This window comes from Odocoileus virginianus, chromosome 20, assembly GCF_023699985.2.
Source record: "Odocoileus virginianus isolate 20LAN1187 ecotype Illinois chromosome 20, Ovbor_1.2, whole genome shotgun sequence".
Taxonomy (NCBI): Eukaryota; Metazoa; Chordata; class Mammalia; order Artiodactyla; family Cervidae; genus Odocoileus; species Odocoileus virginianus.
Window position 1 is genome coordinate 6998489 of NC_069693.1, and position 20966 is coordinate 7019454.

Sequence of the window (20966 nt, forward strand, 5' to 3'; positions counted from 1 at the left end):
AGGTAAGGGATCAACAACAAGGTTTCTGGGGACGTGTGTGTGTGTACTCAGTCACAAAGTCATGTCTGACTCTTTGTGACCCCATGGAGCATAGTCCACCAGGCTCCTCTGTCCATGAGATTTCCCAGGCAAGCATACTGGAGTGGGTTGCCATTTCCTTCTCTGGGGGATCTTCCCAACCCAGGGATTGAACCTGTGCCTCCTGCATTGGCAGGCAGATTCTTTACTGCTGAGTCATCAGGGGGACCAGAGAGGTCTTGGTTATCTCCTTTCAAGGTTGTCCTTTCATTTAAAGTCTCAACTCAAGAAATTCCACTTTCTGAATTTTTCACACCCAAATCCTCCCAGGCCTAAACTTTGGAATGACACATTTCTGGTTCTGAAATCATTCGCTCGCCTCCTCACCCTGCTCCTCTGCTTTTCAGAGACATCCCAATTTCTTCTAGTCTTCTATTTTGGGAAGTTGTCCCAGCAACCCCCACCCTGGCTAAGTTCACCTTTTCTCTGAGAAATAGAACTTGTCTTGCTGGAAAACTCAGCAAATCACGCTGGAAGGAAAAGAGCTCACCTTTGCATCAGCAGTACACCCAAGTGTGGTCCCGGTCATAGTTGTAAGAGGTTGCACACCATAAAAGGTTCTCCTTTGATCCTTTAGTGGTGCAGTTAAAATAATTCTTGTTTTTGTAGTTGAACGGGAAGTGGCAAGGGAAGCCAGGAACCAATGAGGAAATTCCTAGGGAGGAAATGGAGATAAGACGGTGGTTACTCCTGTGTCTTTACACTACAGTGAAGGCTTCATCCTTACTTAAGCTTGTGTTGTTTGATCTCTGCTCAGAGGCTCCTGCCAAAGGGGTGATGTATTGTTGTTGTTGTTGTTTAGTCGCTAAGTCGTGTCAGGCTCTTTTGCAACCCCATGGACTGTAGCCAGCCAGGCTCTTCTGTCCATGGGATTCTCCAGGCAAGAAAACTGGAGTGGGTTGCCATTTCCTCTTCCAGGGGACCTTCCTGTCCCAGGCATGGAATCTGAGTCTCCTGGGGCCCCTGCATTGGCAGGCGGATTCTTTACCACTGTGTCACCTGGGAAGCCCAATTTGTTCAAGAGAGAGTCCAGTCATCTCTATCTGGTAGACGAGATAAACCCAAAGGTTTGGTTGTTTTTAGATGTTAGTGGATCTTGTATCTAATTTAGCAATCTTGCTTCAGCTTGGCATTCTTTTCTTCACTGACTATATACAATCGACCCTCAGTAGTCACAGGTTCTCTGAGGATTCAATATTCCACTTGAGGAATGCAATATCTGGTTGGTGAATCTGTGGATCCACAACCCACAAATACCGAGATTGGGAAGATGACCTGGAGAAAGGATAGGCTACCCACTCCAGTATTCTTGCCTGGAGAATTTCATGGACAGAGGAGCCTGGCAGGCTACAGTCCATGGGATCACAAAGAGTCGGACACAACTGAGCAGCTTTCACTTTCAACTCTTCTACACCATTTTATATAAAGGACTTGAGCATCCTTGGATGCTTCTTGTAAGTCCTTTGACTTGGCTTCACCATCTTTCCAGTTCCATTATTAACAGATTTTTCAAAACCTTATCATATAGTGTACTCATTATTTGTATGAGTGTTGGCCCCTTTCTCTTGAATCTTAAGGAGACCACCTTTTTGCCTGTTGTATTATGGCATTCTTTATGCTATTTGTTCATCAGATCTCTGAGGGCAGGAATCTGCATATTCATCATCATAGCCCCAGTGCTCGGCTCAGGGTCTGTTACACAGTAGGGCTGGAATAGATGTTTGTTGAGTGAATGAATGAAGGAATCCACCCATGCCCACCCAATCCCCTTCCCCATAGTACTGGTGTCGGCACAAAGACTCCACTTTCCGTCCTTATCCATGTTCTCCGTGGTTGGACACCAGAGCTTATTGTTTTCATCCTCAAGGCATTCAGAGACCACATTATTTCTGTACATGGCAGGGAAGATGCAGGGCTTGCTGAAAGAGTTTCCCCCGTACTCTGAAAATAATAATGGAAATGAATATAATTAGAACCTTATGTTCCCAGGTGGCGCTAGTGGTAAAAAAAGAAAAAAGAAAAAAACAACCCGCCTGCCAAGGCAGAAGACATAAGAGATTCGAATTCAATCCCTGGGTTGGGAAGATCCCTTGGAGGAGGGCATGGCAACCCACTCCAGTATTCTTGCCTGGAGAATTCCATGGGCAGAGGAGCCTGGCGGGCTACGGTCCATGGGGTTGCAAAGAGTTGGACAGGACTGAAGCAACTTAGCACACACACATGCAGAATCTTACATAGGAAGAAGTGTACTTGTAGATAGGTGCTTTGTATGCATTTTCATCTCTAGAGGCAGCAGTGCTTAGTGAGAAGGTAAAAAGGCACAGGCTTTGGAGTCAAATGGACTTGAATTCACATTTTAACTCTGACATCACCTTGGGCCATTGTTTTATTCAGACTATTTACTGAATAGTGGGAAAAAAATAGCATCTGGTAGAGCTTCCATGGGAAGATTCAGTGGGTTATTATATATAGAGCTTCTGGATCAGGATCTAACACAGAGAAGGCACGAGAATGAATGGGGGTTTTCAGTTAAGAGGAGCCTAGAAGTAAGAGTAAATGTTAAGATGCATTGAAATGCAGTTTGGGTGTGGCATTGGGTGAACCTAATTATTGTTGATTCTAGAAACAGAAATCCTTGAAAACCAGTGTCAGAACTACAGTCCATGGTTTTGGTCTGTGGTTTTTCACAGACCAAAGCACAAGTGGTTTTTCACGCTGGCCTTGGGGACTTGTAATGCAGGAGACCCTGCATTGATCCCTGGGTCGGGAAGATCCCCTGGAGGAGGAAATGGCAACCCACTCCAGCGTTCTTGCCTGGAGAATCCCATGGACAGAGGAGCCAGGCGGGCTATAGCTCACGAGGTCACAAGGAGTGGGACACGCCTGGGCAACTGAGCACGCGTGCTTACTGCCCTGCCCCATGCTCACGAGAATCATCACTGGCCCCCAGCCCCGCCCTCACCAAACACACCCTCCTTGTTGCCGTGCCTCACCGTTGGTTTCACAGTATTTCCACTGCTGCTTCTCATCAAAGCTGGAAGTGACTGAGCACCACTGCCTTCCAAAGAAACTGCCGTCTGTGATGCAGCCATTATGGGGCTTTCCTCGGTAGATGAAGGGAAAGACACACCGTGGGTAATCTGCACAGAAAGAAGTCCATGAGTGCTTTCACTTTTCTCTGGTCATTAATTTTTGGCTGCAAGATCTTAGTTCCCCAACCAGGGATTGAACCTGTGCCCCCTGCATTGGAAGAGCGGAATCCTAACCATTCGACCACCAGGGAGACCCTTGTGGACCTCTTTTCCAGCATTAAAAAATATATATATCTACTTGTAATTTTCTTATTCAGTTTCAGCCAGTTGATCCCGATTTGTTTGAACTGCAGAGGACTTTGCAATAGAGGCACTGCAGGCTTACCTTGTTTTTAGTCACTTTGTTTTATTGCGCTTTGCAGAGATCGCATTTTTCACACGTTGAAGGTGTGTGGCAACCCTGCCCTGAACAAGTCTGTTGGGGCCATTTTCCCAGTAGCATTGGCTCACTTTGTGTCTCTGTGTTACATTCTGGTGATTCTCCCAATAGTCCACACTTAGGAATTATTATTGTGTTTGTTATGGTGGATCAGTGATTTTTTTCCCCCTTTTTATTAACGCTTAGTTAATTAAGCTTAGTTAATTAAGCAATGCTTAGTTGCTCTGAGGCAAATGGGATCTTCCAGGACCAGGGATGAAACCCATGTCTCCTGCATTAGCAGGCAGATTCTTTACCACTGAGCCACCAGGGAAACCCAATCAGTGATATTTGATGTGATGCATGTAATTGTTTTGAGACACCATGAAATGCATAACCTATGGATAAGAAGTTGCTTCTAATGGACAAGAAAAGAAAGTGCTTTCCTGAGATGAAAACTACTCCTGGTGAAGACGCTATGAAAAGTGTTGACATTACAACAAAAGATACAGAATACTATATGAAGTTAGTTGATAAAGCATCAGCAGGGTTTGAGAGGACTGACTCCAATTTTGAAAGACATTCTACTGTAGATAAAATGCTATCAAACAGCACTGCAGGCTACAGAGAAATTGTTCATGAAAGGATGAGTCAATAGATACAGTAAACCTCTTTGTGTCTTATTTTAAGAAATTGCCAGTCACCCAACCTTCAGCACCCATTACCCTGATCAGTCAGCAACCATCAACATCAAGGTAAGACCCCCCACCATCAAAAAGATTACAACTCACTGAAGATTCAAAGGATGGTTAGCATTTCTGAGCAATGAGATAGCTTTCAAATTAAGAGTAGGTACTTTTTTAAAAGACATATAATGTCATTGCACATTTAGACTGCAGTACAGTGTGACATATCTTTTATATGTTCTGGGACAGCAGAAAATTCATATGACTCACCTTATTGCAATATTTGCAATGTTTCCCTTCTGGTAACTGTATGTTTGTTTTCTGTGTCTGTGAGTCTGTTTGTTTTATAAATAAGTCCATTTGTATAATTTTCTAAGATGCCAGTTATAAATGACACCATGAGATATTTGTCTTTCTCTGATTTACTTAGTGTGATAATCTCTAGGTCCATCCACATTGCTGCAAATGGCATTATTTCATTCCTTTTAATGACCGAGTAATATTCTAGTGTGTGTGTGTGTGTGTGTGTGTGTGCGCACACGCACATGCGTGTATCTCACATCGTCTTTATCCATTCATTTGTCGATGGACATTTAGTTTGCTTCCATGTCTTGAAGAGCACTATTTTTAACACCATTATCCCTTTTTTTTTGGACTATGTCATGTGGCTTGTGGAATCTTAGTTTCCTGACCAGGGGTTGAGCCCAGGCCCTTGGCAGTGAAAGTGCTGAGTCCTCAATACTAGACCACTGGGAATCTCCTCACTCTCTGATCCTTAACATTATTACCCATTATTAACACTCAGTGTTTGGTCTGCCAAAAAAAAGATCATATTATCCACATTCTCGTTTGTGATCCTTGCTCTGACGACACCTGCTGACAGGACGAGATGGTACCACTCACCTTCCGTCATGCAGTGTTTCCACCGTCCGTCATACACGGCTCTGGTCGAACACCAAGGGAATAAGCTGTTGGTTCTGGTGCAAGAGAAGTAAGTAGAACCCTTGTAGGTGAAGGGGAAGATGCATGGATCTTTCTTATCTAAAGGACAGATGGATAAAGTAGGGGATTAGTCCCAAAGAAGGAGCCAAGGATGAGACTTGGTCTGCTTTATATGATGGCCTGAAGTCTGCATGTATAGTCTTTGCATCTAACTTCCTAATGACATTTAAGAACATTTCCAGCTTAAGTTTGGACCCAGAGTAGTAGGGATGAGTTTCATGAACTATGAAGGCAACCAAGATACATTATGTCTCCAAACCAGCATGGCTACCACAAATGTCATACAAGACACTTTTGGTTAGGGGGTTCCCTGGGAGTCCAGTGGATATGACTTCACGTTCCAGTGCAGGGGATGTGGGTTCACTGGGGTAGGGGTTCGATTCTTGATTGAGAAGTTAAGATCCCACATGCCTGGCAGCCAATATATAAATATATATATATATATATATAAAACAGAGGCAATATTGTAACATAGTCAATAAAGACTTTTTAAAAAATGGTCCACGTCAAAAAATCTTTGAAAAAAAATTTGGTAAATTACAAGATTCCATCTGGTCTTGAAAAGACACACATGAAATAATTTTGAATCACAGACTAAAAAACCATTTCATTTTTCAATGCTTTTTCAATCCTTCTGATGACGTAAAAGAAAAAGCCTAAATTTAATGCTAGTATTTTGCTACCATGTCTCTAATACTTAATAATCTTCCTTTTTAACAAAAAAAAAAAAAAAGAGAGAGAGAGAGCGAGCAGGACTCAGGCTCAAAACACGATTAGGACAATGGTATCTAGTAGAGTTTAATAATAGGCTTTTGCTCTCATAGTATTTATTTTTATTGGTACTTCCTATTTATGGCAGTAGTAGTGCTTTTATAGATTACAGGGCTGATGCTAACAATTCGTTTAAAATAAACGTATTCAGGAAGCGTAAGCACATTGAAAGAGAAACGTTGAGTACAGAATATTTCTGATGGCATGCAGGCGGTGGCAGGTATGGAGGGGGTGAACTTGAATGAGTAAAATTTAGGAAACACAACTCTTGACCTTTCTGTCTTTCTGTACCAGGACAGGGACTTTATCTTTTACACCACTTATCCTGAGAACCTAGAAGAGGGACTTGATCATAGCAGGTGCTCAAAAAATAACTGACAGAACAAAATAAGTTTGGGAAACACCATGTGAAATAGCATTAAACAGATTTCTTCAATGATGGATTCATCACAAAAGTCCCTTTGCAAATGAGGATTTAGTTAACAAGAGTGAAACAGAATATATTGAGTTGTCCTTTTTATTTTTTTTCCCCTTTACTCAACAGGGCTAGAGATGAGTGGTCCCTGAAACACATCTTAAGAAATGCTGTTCTGGGACTTCCCTGGTGTCCAGTGGTTAAGATTTCGCCTTCTGACCTAGGGGGTGCGGGTTTGATCCCTGGTCTGGAAGTTAAGAGCCCACATGCCTTGAGGCCAAAAAAAGAAAAAAGAAACATAAAGCAGAAACAACATTATAACAAATTCAATAAAGACTTTAAAATGATTCACATCAAGAAAAAAAAACACCTTAGAAAAATGAAATGAATGCTGTGCTAACCCAATTCTTCATTTCATGGAGAAGGAAGTGAGGACCCATACAAGGAGTGATTTGAAGTTAATACCTTTCTTTTTCTTTTTTGTTTTTTTGAGCAGAACTAGTAGAGTGAGAGCTTCCCTGTTGGCTCAGTAGTAAGGAATCCACCTGCCAATGCAGGAGACATGGGTTCGATCCCTGCTCTGGTAAGATTCCCTGGAGAAGGAAATGGCAACCCACTCTAGTGTTCTAGTTTGGGAAATCCCATGGACAGAGGAGCCCGGCAGGCTACAGTCCATGAGGTCACAAAGAGTCGGACACAACCTAGAGACTAAACAACAATTAGAATGAGGACTTGGATTTTTTTTTAGCAGGATCGGAACGGCCCTTTCTTTCACTTTGCCGTCTCCTCCACATTCCTCTTTCCCTCTCTCAAAGATATAATGATGGGTTACTATGAGTAAGATGCTCTGATAGGTTATGTGTGTGTACACACATATGTGCATGCATGTGTGCGCATGTATGTGCATGCCTGTCTTCCTGCATGTGTGTTAGCTCATGTTACAAAGATGGTGAGGCAAAGCTTCCATACATTCACCAAACCCAGCTTCCTTCTCTTTCTGAGCTCGTAGCCAGAATCCATTTTGCTGTCTCTCTCTCTAGAGGTTTTTTGATGTGGACCATGTTTTTTAAAGTCTTTATTGAATTTGTTATTGAATTGCTTCTGTTTTATGTGTTGGTTTTTTGGCTGAAAAGCATGTGGGATCTTAGCACCCTGATCAGGGATCGAACCCACACCGCTGCTGTGGAAGGTGAAGTCTTAACCACTGGACTACTGGAGAAGGGTCTGCAGCTTCTCTTGTAGTTAGGTGGGGCTGTGGACTGAGTTATGACTCATAAAATGTGGTTAAAATGATGTTATCCTTTCCTGGCTCAAAAAAAATTTTCCAATCAACCCTCCACACTTTTTTGTTTCTCTGCCTGCCAGCTGGGCATAGAATGGTGGATCTCAATGGAGAAGGGGCAATCATTACCTCCCCTCCTCCAGGGGACATTAGACAATGTTTGGAGACATTTCTGGTTGTTACAAGAGGGAGAGGGAGGAACTGGTAGCTGTGCTACTGATATCTACTGGGTAGAGGCCAAAGGATATTGCTAAACGTCTCTTTTTAAAATGTATTATTGGCTGTGCAGTGTGTTTATTGCTATGCATGGACTTTCTCTAGTTGTGGCGCGGGGGAACCACTCTCTAGTTGTGGTGCACGGGCTTCTCATTATGGTGACTTCTCTTGTTGCAGAGCATGGGCTTTAGGGTGCGAGGGCCTCAGTAGTTGTGGTGTAAACGGGCTTAGTTGGCCCCTGGCATGTGGAATCTTCCCAGACCAGGAATCGAACCTGCGTCCCCTGCACCGGTAGGCGGATTCTTAACCACTAGACCACGGTTAGGATGTTGTTGTTATTTAGTTGCTAAGTCTTGTCTGACTCTTTGTGACCCCATGGACTGCAGATTCCTCTGTCCATGGGATTTCCCAGGCAAGAATACTGGAGTGGGTTGTCATTCCCTTCGCCAGGGGATCTTCCCCACCCAGGGGTCGAACCCGAGTCTCCTGCATGGTGGGCAGATACTACTCAACAAAAGTTAACTGTCGTCATCATCAAAGATTGTCCTCACCCAGGAACACCCCTGAGTATAGAGGATGCTGGAGGTGGTGGGGAGGGGGCAGGCTGGTACCCCGTGTACATAGAATTAAGTTTATCCTTGGGAGCTGTTAGCAAAAATCAACACTGATAGATACTATTAGCATCTGTAAAGTAGTCCAGCAGATGGTCTAATCTTCTTAACTGGGTTAAAACCCTCCATAATCCGAGACTTGCTGACCTCTCTGTTCTCACTCTGCGATTAACATTCCCTTGACCTTCCTCCATGTTCTTTGTCTTTGGAGTTTTGCTCATGTTCTTCATCCTGCCCACAATGACTTTGCTCTCTGCTACTCATTCATCAAGACCTAGTTCAGCCTGGATTAACACACTAGCTTGCTCTTATAATACTCTGGGCCAATCTTTGTAAATGTAGTTACCATTTTTAAAAAACTTTTTATTTTATATTGGAATATATCCAATTAATGATGTTGTGATAGATTCAGGTGGACAGCAAAGGAACTCAGACATACATACACACATATCCATTTTCCCCCAATCTCCCCTCCCATCTAGGCCACCCACATGACATTGGGCAGAATTCCCCACACTCTGCAGCAGGTCCTTGATGGTGATCCATCTTAAATATAGCAGTGACATACTCAGTTTTTAAGATAATATTATTAGTTTATGTATCTCTCTCTTCCATTCATCATAAGCACTCTGAGTGTAGGGCATGAGTTTCATTTACTGTTATGTTTCTGGACCAAAGCACAAATCCAGGCACTTAGGAGTCGCTCAACATATATGTATTGAAAGGACTTCCCTGGTGGTCCAGTGGCTAAGACTCCACACTCCCAGTGCAAAGGGTCCAGGGTTCGATCCCTGCTGGGAAACTAGAATCCACATGCTGCAATTAAGAGTTCACTTGCTATAACTAAAAGATCCTGGGTGCTGTGACTAAGATCTGTCTCAGCCAAATAAATAAATAAATATAAAAATGTGTATTGAATAAATTAATCTATAAACATGTGCATGTGGGGTCTTCCTGGACCAGGAATTGAACCTGTGTCTCTGGCATTGGCAGGCAGATTCTTTGCCACTGAGCCAAAAAGGAAGCCCCACAAGTTTTTTTTTTTTTTTTTTAATGAGTATAAAAGGAATGTCCAAGTAGGGGATTCTGAGCTTTCAGTGTACTGGAATTATAGAGCACCCCCCTTTATATTAAAATATTTATATCCCCCTTACCATGTGCTGATTCCCCTGGTGGATCAGACGGTAAAGAGTCTGCCTGCAATGCAGGAGGCCCGGCTTTGATCCCTGGATCGGGAAGATCCCCTGAAGAAGGAAATGGCAACCGACTGCAGTATTCTTGCCTGGGAAATCCCATGGATGGAGGAGCCTGGTGGGCTACAGTCCATGGAGTCACAAAGAGTCGGACATGACTGAGCGACTTCACTATCCTGGGCTGAATCTTTGAAAGAGGCTTGTGTCTGTTATTTTATTTAGGCTTCAACATCGTCCTATGAGGTAAATGCCATTATTCCTCTTTCAAGGCTGAGGACTGACGTCAGAGAGGTTACCGGGCATGACCAAGGTCACACAGAGAAAAAGTGGCAGATCCAGGGGCCACACCCCATGTTGGTCTGAGATTTCTACTAGGCTATCTTCTCCCCACTTGGATCCAGTCATCTTTACTTCATTCATTCTTTCCAGGTCCCAAACCCTCCCCATCGCTTCCCAGCATACTCACTTCCAGTTGTTTCATAGGAGTAGAGGAGGAAGGCCATCCACCCCACCAGGTAACTGGGCCATCCATTCATCTCGGCTGGCTTCTTCTTTCTGGATTGAAGGAAGACAAAAATTTGGTTCCCATGGGTTTCCTTCCTCTTCCACTAACTCCCAGGTTTGATGTCACGCAGGCTGTTTTCTTTCTATCCCCAGGGGGTAAGGAAAAAATAGCTTATTCTTACAAAGTGAAAAGTGAAAGGGTTAGTCATTCAGTCGTGTCCAACTCTTTTGATCCCACAAACTGTAGCCTGCCAGGCTCCTCTGTCCATGGGATTCTCCAGGCAAGAATACTGGAGTTGGTAGCCCTTCTCCAGGGGATCTTCCTGACCTTTGGATCGAACCCTGGTCTCCCACATTCCAGGGAGGTATATCCATATATATATTCTGTCATTATGGAGAGAAAGGTGTGATGGAAAGGAAAAATGAAGCATTTGTTGAACACTTACTATATTCCAGGCTAGACGCTCAACATACTTGATGCCACTAGGTTCTCATGCACCACACCCATCTCCTCGGCTGGCTATTAAAAGTACCTTATCAATCAGCATTACTATCCTCGTCAATCATAATTTCTATTGGCTCTGGTTGCCTCTATGCCATTTCCTCAGTGACACATAAATATGCCATTCTTGGCAGAAACGACAATGCCGGTCTCAGCCTAGGCGGTCTGGGTTTCCTTAGAGGCCCAGCTACTATTGCCTTATCAACTACTGGCTCCCAGTTACTGAGTGCCTCTTGTCTGCTAGATGGTCTAGGTTTTGTATCCACTTTGCTCCTTCCAGCAGGTGGAGGAGCCAGCATGGTGATCATCCCCATTTTGCAGAAGGAAACTGGAATTTGGGAGGTTGCATAACTTATCCGAAGACCACAGATGGTAAGTGACAGATAGCAGGTTCAACTGCTGTCAGTATTCTTCCCAGTCTCTTGAGTTACTCCCCCAAGAGTAAAGTTTTGCTCTTCCCGTCTCCTCCCTACATCCTATCAGTCATCAAACTCAGGTGATTCTACTTTTTGAATAGCTCCTGTATCCACCCCCCTCTCTCTGTCCCTGCCGTTACTGATCAAAGTCCGGGTTTTACCGTCTCTCCCCTAAACGCTTCTTGTGTTCCCCTTGATGATACATTGGCCTCCAGTCTCTTCTGGTCTGCTATACAAGGCTGCTGAAATAGAATTTCCCTGCTGACTTTACGATTAACTCCTCTATCCAAACTTTATTCCATTTTTTTTCCCCATTTTCCACCTCTGTACCCCCTCAGATTTGAGGAGTGACAAAAAAAGGGGGGAGATTGAAACCAAGCAATCCCCAGACTGGGCTTTTCTCTGGAGCAGACCCCTTCACATTCCCAAAGAACTGTTCAGTCTCCTGAACATCTCTTGAGTTTCAGAAAGTCTGGCTCGATGGTTCAGGATCAGAGGAATGAGAACGTGCAGTGACAAAGAACAGCAGTCGGGCGGGAGAACAGAGGCTGTGATAAAGGCTAACCGGGGCAAGGTTTTCGAGGTCGGGAAGTCTTTTCAGATAAAATGACATGTAAACTGAGACCCGGGGGAAGAGAAGAATGAGCAGACATGAGCGTGTGAGCGTGTGTCTGTGGCTCATCTAGGCAGAGACAGCAGGATGTGAGAAAAGGCTTAAGATGGAAAATAGCTAGATGTGTTCAAGGAACAAGACGAGCTGGAACTATATCACTCCAGTGGGATTTAGTGGTGTCACTAGATACTACTCATATCTGGCGCTATGAATAATGCTTGGTGAGGCAAATAGAGTGGACCCTGCAAAGTCATCCTTGTTTTCTAAACACAAGTTTGCGACTTCTCTGGTGGCACAGTGGCTAAGACCCTACGCTCCCAATGCAGAGGAGGGTCCAGGTTCGATCCCTGGTCAGGGAAGTAGATCCCATATGCCTCAATTAAGTGTTTTCTTGCGGCAGCTAAAGATGCTGTGGGGCAACTAAGACCTAATACAGCCAAGTAAATAAATATATATATATATATTTTTAATGCAACTGGAGGGCTTCCCTGTTGACTCAGTGGTTAAAGAATCTGCCTGCCAATGAAGCAGAAACAAGTTCGATTCCTGGTCCGGGAAGGTCTCACAGGCCTTGGAATAACTAAGCCCCTGCGCCACCACTGTGAGCCTGTGCTCTAGAGCTGGGAAAGTGCAGCTACTGAGCCCACACACCCTGGAGCCCGTGCTCCGCAAGAAGAGAAGCCACTGCAATGAGAAGCTTGCGCCCCGCAACTAGAGAGTAGACCCTGCTCGCTGCAACCAGAGAGAGCCCACACGGCAGCAAAGACCCAGCCAAAATGAAATAAATAAAACTATTTTTAAAATGCAACTGAAAGCTACTGGACGGATTAAAGTGGGGAGAAGCAGCGTTCATCAATTCAGAATTCTCCACTACGTTTATCATGAAATTCACAGTCTATGCTAAGCCCTCCCCTCAAAGCTCATTCCTTATCTCTCGTCCCCTCCTTTGATCTGTTCAGACTACACTAGTCTTTTTGCTGTTTCTTGCATAGACCAGCTGAGCTTGCTTGCTTCAGGGTCTTGCTCTTCTCTTCCCCTGGGTGCTCTGCCCACAGCCCCCACTCAGACCAGACATTTGCCTGGGATACCAGACATGTGTGTCATAAAGGATTTTTGTGCGGACTCGAGGAGCTGATATGGACTGCCATCCTGGAAAGTTAATGAGTCTACTTGGATCAAGTCGTGGATATTAATAGAAAACAGGTTGGGGGTGGTTCAAGGCAAGGAATGGGCTATAAAGTGAGTCTTAATAGCTGAACGTCTGGAACATTCAGGTTCGGACCAAGCGATTCCTCAAGCACCCGCACGTCCACACGCTTTGGAGGTCACTTTGTCCTGGGCCACGGGGTCATTGGAGCTGGCATCCTGCCGCTATCACCACACTGTTGGCTGGTAGGCAAGCGAGCTGCTGGGGTCTTGGAGTCAACCCACAGTCTGGCGTGGGTGCAGTTTCCCCAGTCATCAAGTCAAGGAGAGTAAAACCCAGCAAAGGACCTTATGATAAGAACCATAGATGTTGGAAAGTACTTTGCAAACGATGGAGGGTGTTCAAGCAAGATAATAACTACCCTTTGTGAATATGGGGGAAAGACAGATTTGAACCACTTCTTCTATTCTCTTTACCACCTACAATTTCATGCTTATATCTCTGCTTCACCATGCTCTCCGATATCTACACCTTCATTAATTCATTCACCTCAAGGTTTCCTTTCAAACCCCCTTCCCAAGATTCAAATTTAATTAATCATCTTTGGCCTATATACTAAGATATCCCCAAAGGCAGAATTTGGAATGCTGTTAGAGGCCTGAACTTGGTTGGAAAGCTTTGCCTCTTAGGACCTTTACGATGTTAAGAAAGTTCTTCATCGTGTTTATGCACCAGATCTTCTTCATCCAGTCACCTGTCGGTGGACATTTAGGACATTTGCTTCTATTTCCTGGTTATTGTAAATACATATGGCTGATTCACTTTGCCGTGCAGCAGAGCTAACACAACACTATGAAGCAACTGTACCCTAATAAATTAAAAAAGGAAGTTATTCGGGGCTCTCGGTCTCAGTTCTTCATCTGTAAAATGGAGACAATGATGGTAATTGCTGCTGTCTCCGAAAGTCAGGGTGAGGTAGTTAGCAGATGCTAATACCCCGATACTCATCATCGCCAAAGATGTCCACGCCCTAATCCCCAGAACCTGTGAATATGTTGCAGTACACAGTGGGGATTTCCATTACATTAAGGATCTTCAGATGGGGAGATTACCCTGGATGATCTGGGTGGGCTTAGAGTAACCAGAAGACTCCTTATAAGAGAGGGGCAGGGACCTCTCTGGTGGCGCAGGGGATAAGAATCTACCTGCCAAGGCAGGGGACACGAGTTCGATCTCTGGTCCAGGAAGATTCCACGTGCCGTTGAGCCACTAAGCCTGGGCACCACAACTGCTGAGCCCACACTCTAGAGTCAAGAGTACTGGCGTGGAGAGCTGCAATTACTGAAGCCCACGTGTCTAGATCCTGTCCTCCGAAACAAGAGAGGCCACCGCAGTGAGAAGCCGACATGCTGCAGCTAGAGAGTAGCCCCTGCTCACTGCAACTAGAGAAAGCCCTCATAGCGCAATGAAGACCCGGTGCAGCCAAAAATAAATAAATGCCTGTTTTTTTAAGGGAGGTAGGAGGAGGCAGGAAGTCAGATGGAACAAGGGAAGCAGAGGTTCGAGTGACGTCAGGAAGGGGCCATGAGCTAAGGAATGCAGGTCGTCTTTATGGAGTTTGGTACAACATCGCTTCTGTTTTATGTTTTGGTTTTTTGGCCCCCAGTCATGTGCAATCTTGTTTTCCCAGCCAGAGATCAAACCTGCACCCCCTGCATTGGAAGGCAAGATTTTAACCACCAGACTGCCAGGGAAGTCCTACAGAGGGGCAAATCTTTAGAAGCTGGAAAATCTGGGAAATGGCTTCTCCCCTAGAACTTCCAGAAGGCACACAGCCCTGCCAACACCCAGATTGAAGCCCAGCAAGTCTTCTGACCTACAGAGTGTTAGAGACTAGATCTGTGTCCTTTTCAGCTGGATGATTTTTTTTTTTTTTTTTTTTACAGCAGCCGCAGGGAACTAATACAGACCCAAAAGGCTTTGAACACCATAAAATGTGCTTAGTAAATATGAGTCGTTATCATTTTCGTCATCACTGTCCCCATCTGAGTCAGTCATCCTGGAAGATGTCCAGGAAAGATCATTTCCAACCCTAGTCCTCCTCATAAGCTGACTTTGTGACTCTGAGCATTTTGCCTCTCATAATATCTGTTTTAACAACTGCTAAATATATTTATCATTGTGGCTTTGACAAAGGATGGTCCAGACGTGAATTCCAGCTTATCCTGGGGATCTTGGACGTGATACGGGTGGTGATTGACTTTCAGGGTCTTGGTATACATATGGGACTACTGAAATTTACCCCGTTGGACTGTTTTCAGAATGAGATGAGACCGTCTAAGCAGAATTCTTGTTACATGAGCTCAATAAATAAGCTCAATAAATAACAGAGGTCAATATGTACTGAGCACTTGTGTGCAAAGCATAACTTTGGGTGCTTTGTTTAATTTGCATTTAATTATCACTAAACCCTATGAGGTGGGACTTCCCTGGTGGTCCAGTGGTTAAGAATCCGCCTGCCAATGTAGGGGGCACAGGTTCGATCCCTGGGCCAGGAAGATCCCACATCCCTTGGGTACCTAAGGCGGTGTACCACAGCTACTGAGCCCTGAGCTCTAGGGCCCGTGCTTGACAACAAGAGAAGCCACTGCAATGAGAAGCCCACAAACCACAGTGAAGAATAGCCCCTGCTCACCGCAGTTAGAGAAAGCCCGAGTGCAGCAATAAAGACCTAGGGCAGCCAAAAATAAATAAATAAAAATTAGTTGTAAAAAACTCGATTAAAAACCCCAGGAGGCAGAACTATTATTAGTTTGTGTGATAGAAAAATAGGCATGGAAATATATAGTGATGATCTATAAAAGTAGACACATAACTCAAGCCAGGCAGCCCAAAGAGGCTATGTGCTTCATCGTCAAACCAAACTAAGGTGCATTTCTACAGAGCCAAGTTTCTTCTTTTTTTTTTCCTTTGGAAATTAGTTTATTAATTCATTATGGAGACAGATACATGATCAATGCCTTGGCTTAATACTAAAGAATATTATAATAATAAAGAGAAAAAAATGCTGGGAAAATAAATAATACAGCAAAACTAAAATGTCATGCATCAGGAAAAGGTTTTTAATTGAGACCCTAAAACCCATAAGGCATTGATGGCAGATGACAAAGGGCCAGATGTTAAAGGCCAATGGACTCTTTTCTAATAAAAATACTGCTACAAAGACACAAACCTCACCCTTTCAAATTGCCCAGAGCTCAAATCATATATAATGCCAGTGAGTGATAACCACTTTATTAGCAACTGAGTTATAAGTTTAATTACCAGCTTTATTACTTATCTCAGAGCCAAGTTTCATGAGAGGATTCAATGCAACTTCAGACTTTAAGACTCTCTTAACTTTAAGATACCATAGTTGTGACTGTTACTAACCACTCTGCCTGGAGCCCAGAAAGACTGCCCAGCTTTGACCAGAAGGGAAACAGGTCTGAGAATGGGGTACCACCTTAGGTTGGTTGAAGAATTAAGGATGCAAAGAGGTGCTCACCCTAAACATCATGACACTCTCTGTACAGTTCAAAGTCTGACTTCAAAGCTACTATTTCAATCACACATTGAACTGATTGCTCTTAATCTACACCTTGCTTCCTCTAACACCCTTTTATCATGACCTTATCAGCTGCCAAACCAACATACCTCAAACCTTTCAAATATTGTCAGCTTTCCCAACCCTACCATCCCCCTAAAATCTCTTGTGAATCTGGCTCTCGTTCCTCAAATAAGGGTCACATTTCATTAAGTTTGCTGGAGAAGCATCAATTACAGGGGACCATAATGTTCAAAAGCATTTGGACTTTGTCTAATAGCAATGACTGGAAACAAGATGAATAGTGAACTCGGGAGAACTGGTACAGTGAGTTCTGATTTACCCACATGGGCCAACCCTGAGATACTTTTAAATAGAATGAACTGGATGTGTATATTCTGCTGAAAAAATACAGTATTAAGTGAAAAGTCCAAGTTCTAGACAATAGTGGACAGTGTGATTCTAAGTGCATGTAAAAATATCTATATCCACTTTTTGATTCACTCAGATGTTCATTTACTCATTTGTTACACATTTGTTATGCATCCACTATATGGTGTTGTCACCCGGACAGGTGAAGATAATTTTTTTTTAAAGCCTAGTATTTTACTGGGATGGGGGAGACAGAAAAAAGGAATAGAGGTTCCATCTGGGATGATAAACAAATCCTAGAACAAAATGGGAGTCATGGTTACACAATATTGGGAATGTACTTAATGCCACTGACTAGTCCATTTTAAAATGGTCCATTTTAGGGAATTCCCCGGATGTCCACAGGAAGTGGTTAGGACTCCACCCTTTCACTCACAGCGCTGGGTTTGATCCCTGGTGGGAGAACTGAGATTCCCTCAAGCCATATGGTGCATCCAAAAAAAAAAAAAAAAAGTCCATTTTAGGTTATGTGCAGTTTACCACAATAAAAAAAATATCATCGAAATCATTTCAGAATAAGTGAAATGAAGACAATAAACAGGGGGCTGTGGTAGATGGTGCCCAACAGGTGTCTGCTTTAGGCAATCAGGGAGATCCCCTCGGAGCACGACCAAGGTGAGGTTGGAGTCACAACCGAGAGTCAGCTACACAGTCGTGGGGACGAGCATCCCAGGCAAGGGGACAGTAAGAGCAAAGACCGCAGAGAGGGCTCTCCTAGGGACCAGAAGAAGGTCCACGCGGCCAGGCCACGCTGAGGGCCAAGGGAGGGAAAGAGTGTCAGCCACTGAGAGCCTTGTATATGTACATCTACCATATACATGGTTTTCTTAACTAAAAACAAAAACTGTACATGTTGTATCTGTATGCATATATAATATGGTTATACACATGCACGCACACACATGTATGCATAATCTATGCTGCCGGCACTAGTGCTGTCTTGTCTGACTCTTTGAGACCCCATGAACTATATAGCCCACCAGGCTCCTGTGTCCATAGGATTTCCCAGGCAAGAATATTGGAGTCGGTTGCCATGCCCTCCTCCGGGGATCTTCCTGACCCAGGGATCAAACTCGCATCTCCCGTGTCTCCTGCATTGCAGGCAGACACATGATAGATATTTAAATACATATACACAAATATGTACATGTTGCATAGACATATATACACAGACATGCAAATAATTAAGACTTGGAAAGAAAACATAGAAGAGCTTTGCAGAAAAGCAAAACTACAAAATTACAAATTTAAAATGACAAAATCTCAAATCTACATAGATAGCTGGCTTAAGGGTGGATTAACTTTATAAAGTAGCTCTTAGGGACCAAATTTACAGAACATCTATAGGGCAAGGCAGAATACCTGAGTCTTCCTCAGAGCCAGCATTTCATAGTGATTAAGAGACCGTGTAGACACTTCACTGATCTCTGGCAGAGTGACTCCAAGCAAGATCTGCTGCAATTAGTTAATTAAGAAAACTTACTTTGGGAATATTTTAAGATTTTCTTCTCTCTTTTCCTTTTTGTTATTTATTGTCTCCCAAACTTTTCAGAGAACGTTTCTGTCTAGCAAATGCTTTCCCTACTTAACGATATTCTGTATTCTTAATATCTGTTCACCTGTTTCCATTCATCTATTCATCCATTCGTTCTTCCTTCAGTCCTTCTGTCCATCCATCCATCATCCATCCTTCCATCTATCTACCCATCCTTCCTCCCATCCATACATCTGTCCTTCAGTCCTTCCACCCACCTGTCCATTATCCATCCTTCCATTCATCTCCCATCCTTCCTTCCATCCATCCATCCTTCAGTTCTTCTGTCCATTATCCATCCTTCCATCTCCCCATCTTTTCTTCATCCATCCTTTTATCTATTCATTCAATAACTATTACACAGCCCTGCCATTTATATTGTTTATTTGGCAACTACCAAAAGGAACTGTACACCATTTTTTATTTCAACAGTCAGATCTGAGACATCTGTATCTATCACCCAAGGTGGAAAACAAGAATAGCCACACCAGGTAGTATTAAGGTGCTGATTGGGGGCCAGGGAACAGCCTAGCCTACAGCCTCCGCTCTCTGGTTTTCTTAAGCCAAAAATATCACAGCAGAGCAATGAGAAAAGAATGACACCCAACCAATCGGGGTTCAGAGCCCACCTCTTCCATTTGTCTACTGGGTAGCCTTGGAAAGGTCATTTCACCTCTCTGACTTCCAGCTTTCAATGTTCTCATCTGTCAAGTGGAAATAATAACCCAACTATGACACGTATTGTGAGGATTAAGGGAGCTTATGAGCATAAAGCCGCTGGACTACAGAGTACCTTCAAAATACCGAGTTCTTTCGCTTCTCAGCAGCAAATAACCCCATGTCCTAAACAAAACCTCCACGTAAGACTCCCTCACAAACACACACACCCCTCTTCTATTATGGATTCAGAATGCCTTTGGAGGGAGGAGAACAGGACCTCGGGAAGAGCTCTCTGAATCTCAGCTTCCTCCCTTACCAAACAGAAAGAGTGAACCTTACCTTAGAAGAGTGAATGCAAAGATTCACAGAACCATGAAGCTATTCGTCCGCTAGCAGGAACTCAGCAGGCAATTTGTCCAGGCTAGTTTCCTTTTCTTCCCTCTCTTTCCCCCAAAGTCAGGATAAAGGCAGCATTTCTTAGCATGACATTGTTCACACAATGTGATTTCACCCACTCCTGACCTGCCCTCAAGGCTTCCTCCTCCACTTTCTCTGGATTTTCATTTCTAGAGCTCTAGAGCTGCATATGGTGGCCACTTGTGGCCCGTTAGCATTTGAAACGCAGCGAGTTTGAATCATCATAGGTTGTAAGTATAAAACACTGGACTCTGAAGATGCAGGGTGAAAAAAAATGTAAAGTATCTCATCAATATTATGTTGAGGACCTGTTAAGGTGATTTTTTTAGATATCATGGTTCAACAAAATGTATTATTTTTTAAATGGCACTGTTTCTTCTTATTTTTCTTATTATCAGTGTGACCACCATGATATAAACACCTCGCATCACAGTTGTCCCAGTGGACAGCGCTGCTCTAGACCCCTCCCTTCCTTGCTGTGGGGGCCCCAGGTCCCGATTCTCACACCGTTCCGGGTTTCTAGGTTGAGGTATACCTTTTAAGAGAGTCGTTTTCCGCCCTAGCTCTCTCCGTGAGCCCTCTTTAAGGTTCTGCCTCCAAAATCGCTGGATTATCTGGGGACTAGCCCGATTGTTTTGGCTCCAACCCGTCTGTAGGATGAGACTGCAGTTCCCCCAAGGAGGGTTCTCCGAAAGTGGTTACAATCAGGGGCAGTTTGGGTGGGATAACCCCATGGTTAATGATGTCCCAAGGGGACCTCATGCATACCTATGAGGCTCATAAAATTCAATCATGGATATATTAATGGGGTCTTGCGGGGGCTGGGATCATCGACAAGAATGTTAATGAACAGAGGAGAAAGAGTTCCTGGATATTGAGCTACAAGGAACTGGACAGGTTTCAGCTGGATAATGAAGCTCCTAGAGCCTGAGAATTTTCCAGAATGAAGGGAAGTGTGTATGTGTGTGTGTGTGTGTGTGTGTGTGTGTGTGCGCACGCACGCACGCGCTCAGTTGTGTCCAACTCTGCAACCCCATAGACTGTAGCCGCCAGGCTCCTCTGTCCATGGAATTTTCCAGGCAAGAGTATTCTTGGAGTGGGTTGCCATTTCCTACTCATGGGGATCTTTCCGACCCAGGGATCAAACCCGAATGTTTTGCATCTCCTGCATTGGCAGGCAGATTCTTTACCACTAGCGCTGCCGGTAGTTTGTTTGGTTTTTTTTTATGAACAAGGAGAGAAAGCAACAATTACTATAACCGAGTCCAAGTTTGTACTGCTCACTGCATGACTGACCAATTAACCTTACTTCTCAGAGTTGTGGGATGTAAGTGACCATAAATGGTGCATTGCTCATTCCCGGAACTGCACAGTCGCCTGTAACTCATTAGCTAGATTATCAAGGGCCACGAGAGAACCTTGGCTCACACCGAAGGTTCACGGAGCGTATA

At 43.9% G+C, this 20966-nt stretch overlaps 1 protein-coding gene across 3 annotated transcripts in view; it reads right to left on the reverse strand.

The window, feature by feature from the left end:
• Positions 1-20966, reverse strand: part of ELSPBP1 (epididymal sperm binding protein 1) — a 113534-nt gene that overhangs the window by 5193 nt on the left and 87375 nt on the right. For 2 of the 3 annotated variants that reach the window (XM_070450625.1, XM_070450624.1), the window contains exons 2-7: positions 10171-10259; positions 9666-9755; positions 5118-5255; positions 3072-3218; positions 1861-2019; positions 569-733 (exon numbers count right to left, since the gene is read on the reverse strand). In XM_070450625.1, the coding sequence (XP_070306726.1) occupies positions 576-733; positions 1861-2019; positions 3072-3218; positions 5118-5255; positions 9666-9755; positions 10171-10240 (762 nt within the window). In that variant the 5' untranslated portion in view covers positions 10241-10259 and the 3' untranslated portion in view covers positions 569-575. The remainder of the gene's footprint in view (positions 1-568; positions 734-1860; positions 2020-3071; positions 3219-5117; positions 5256-9665; positions 9756-10170; positions 10260-20966) is intronic. The other variant, XM_070450626.1, reaches the window with a different exon arrangement.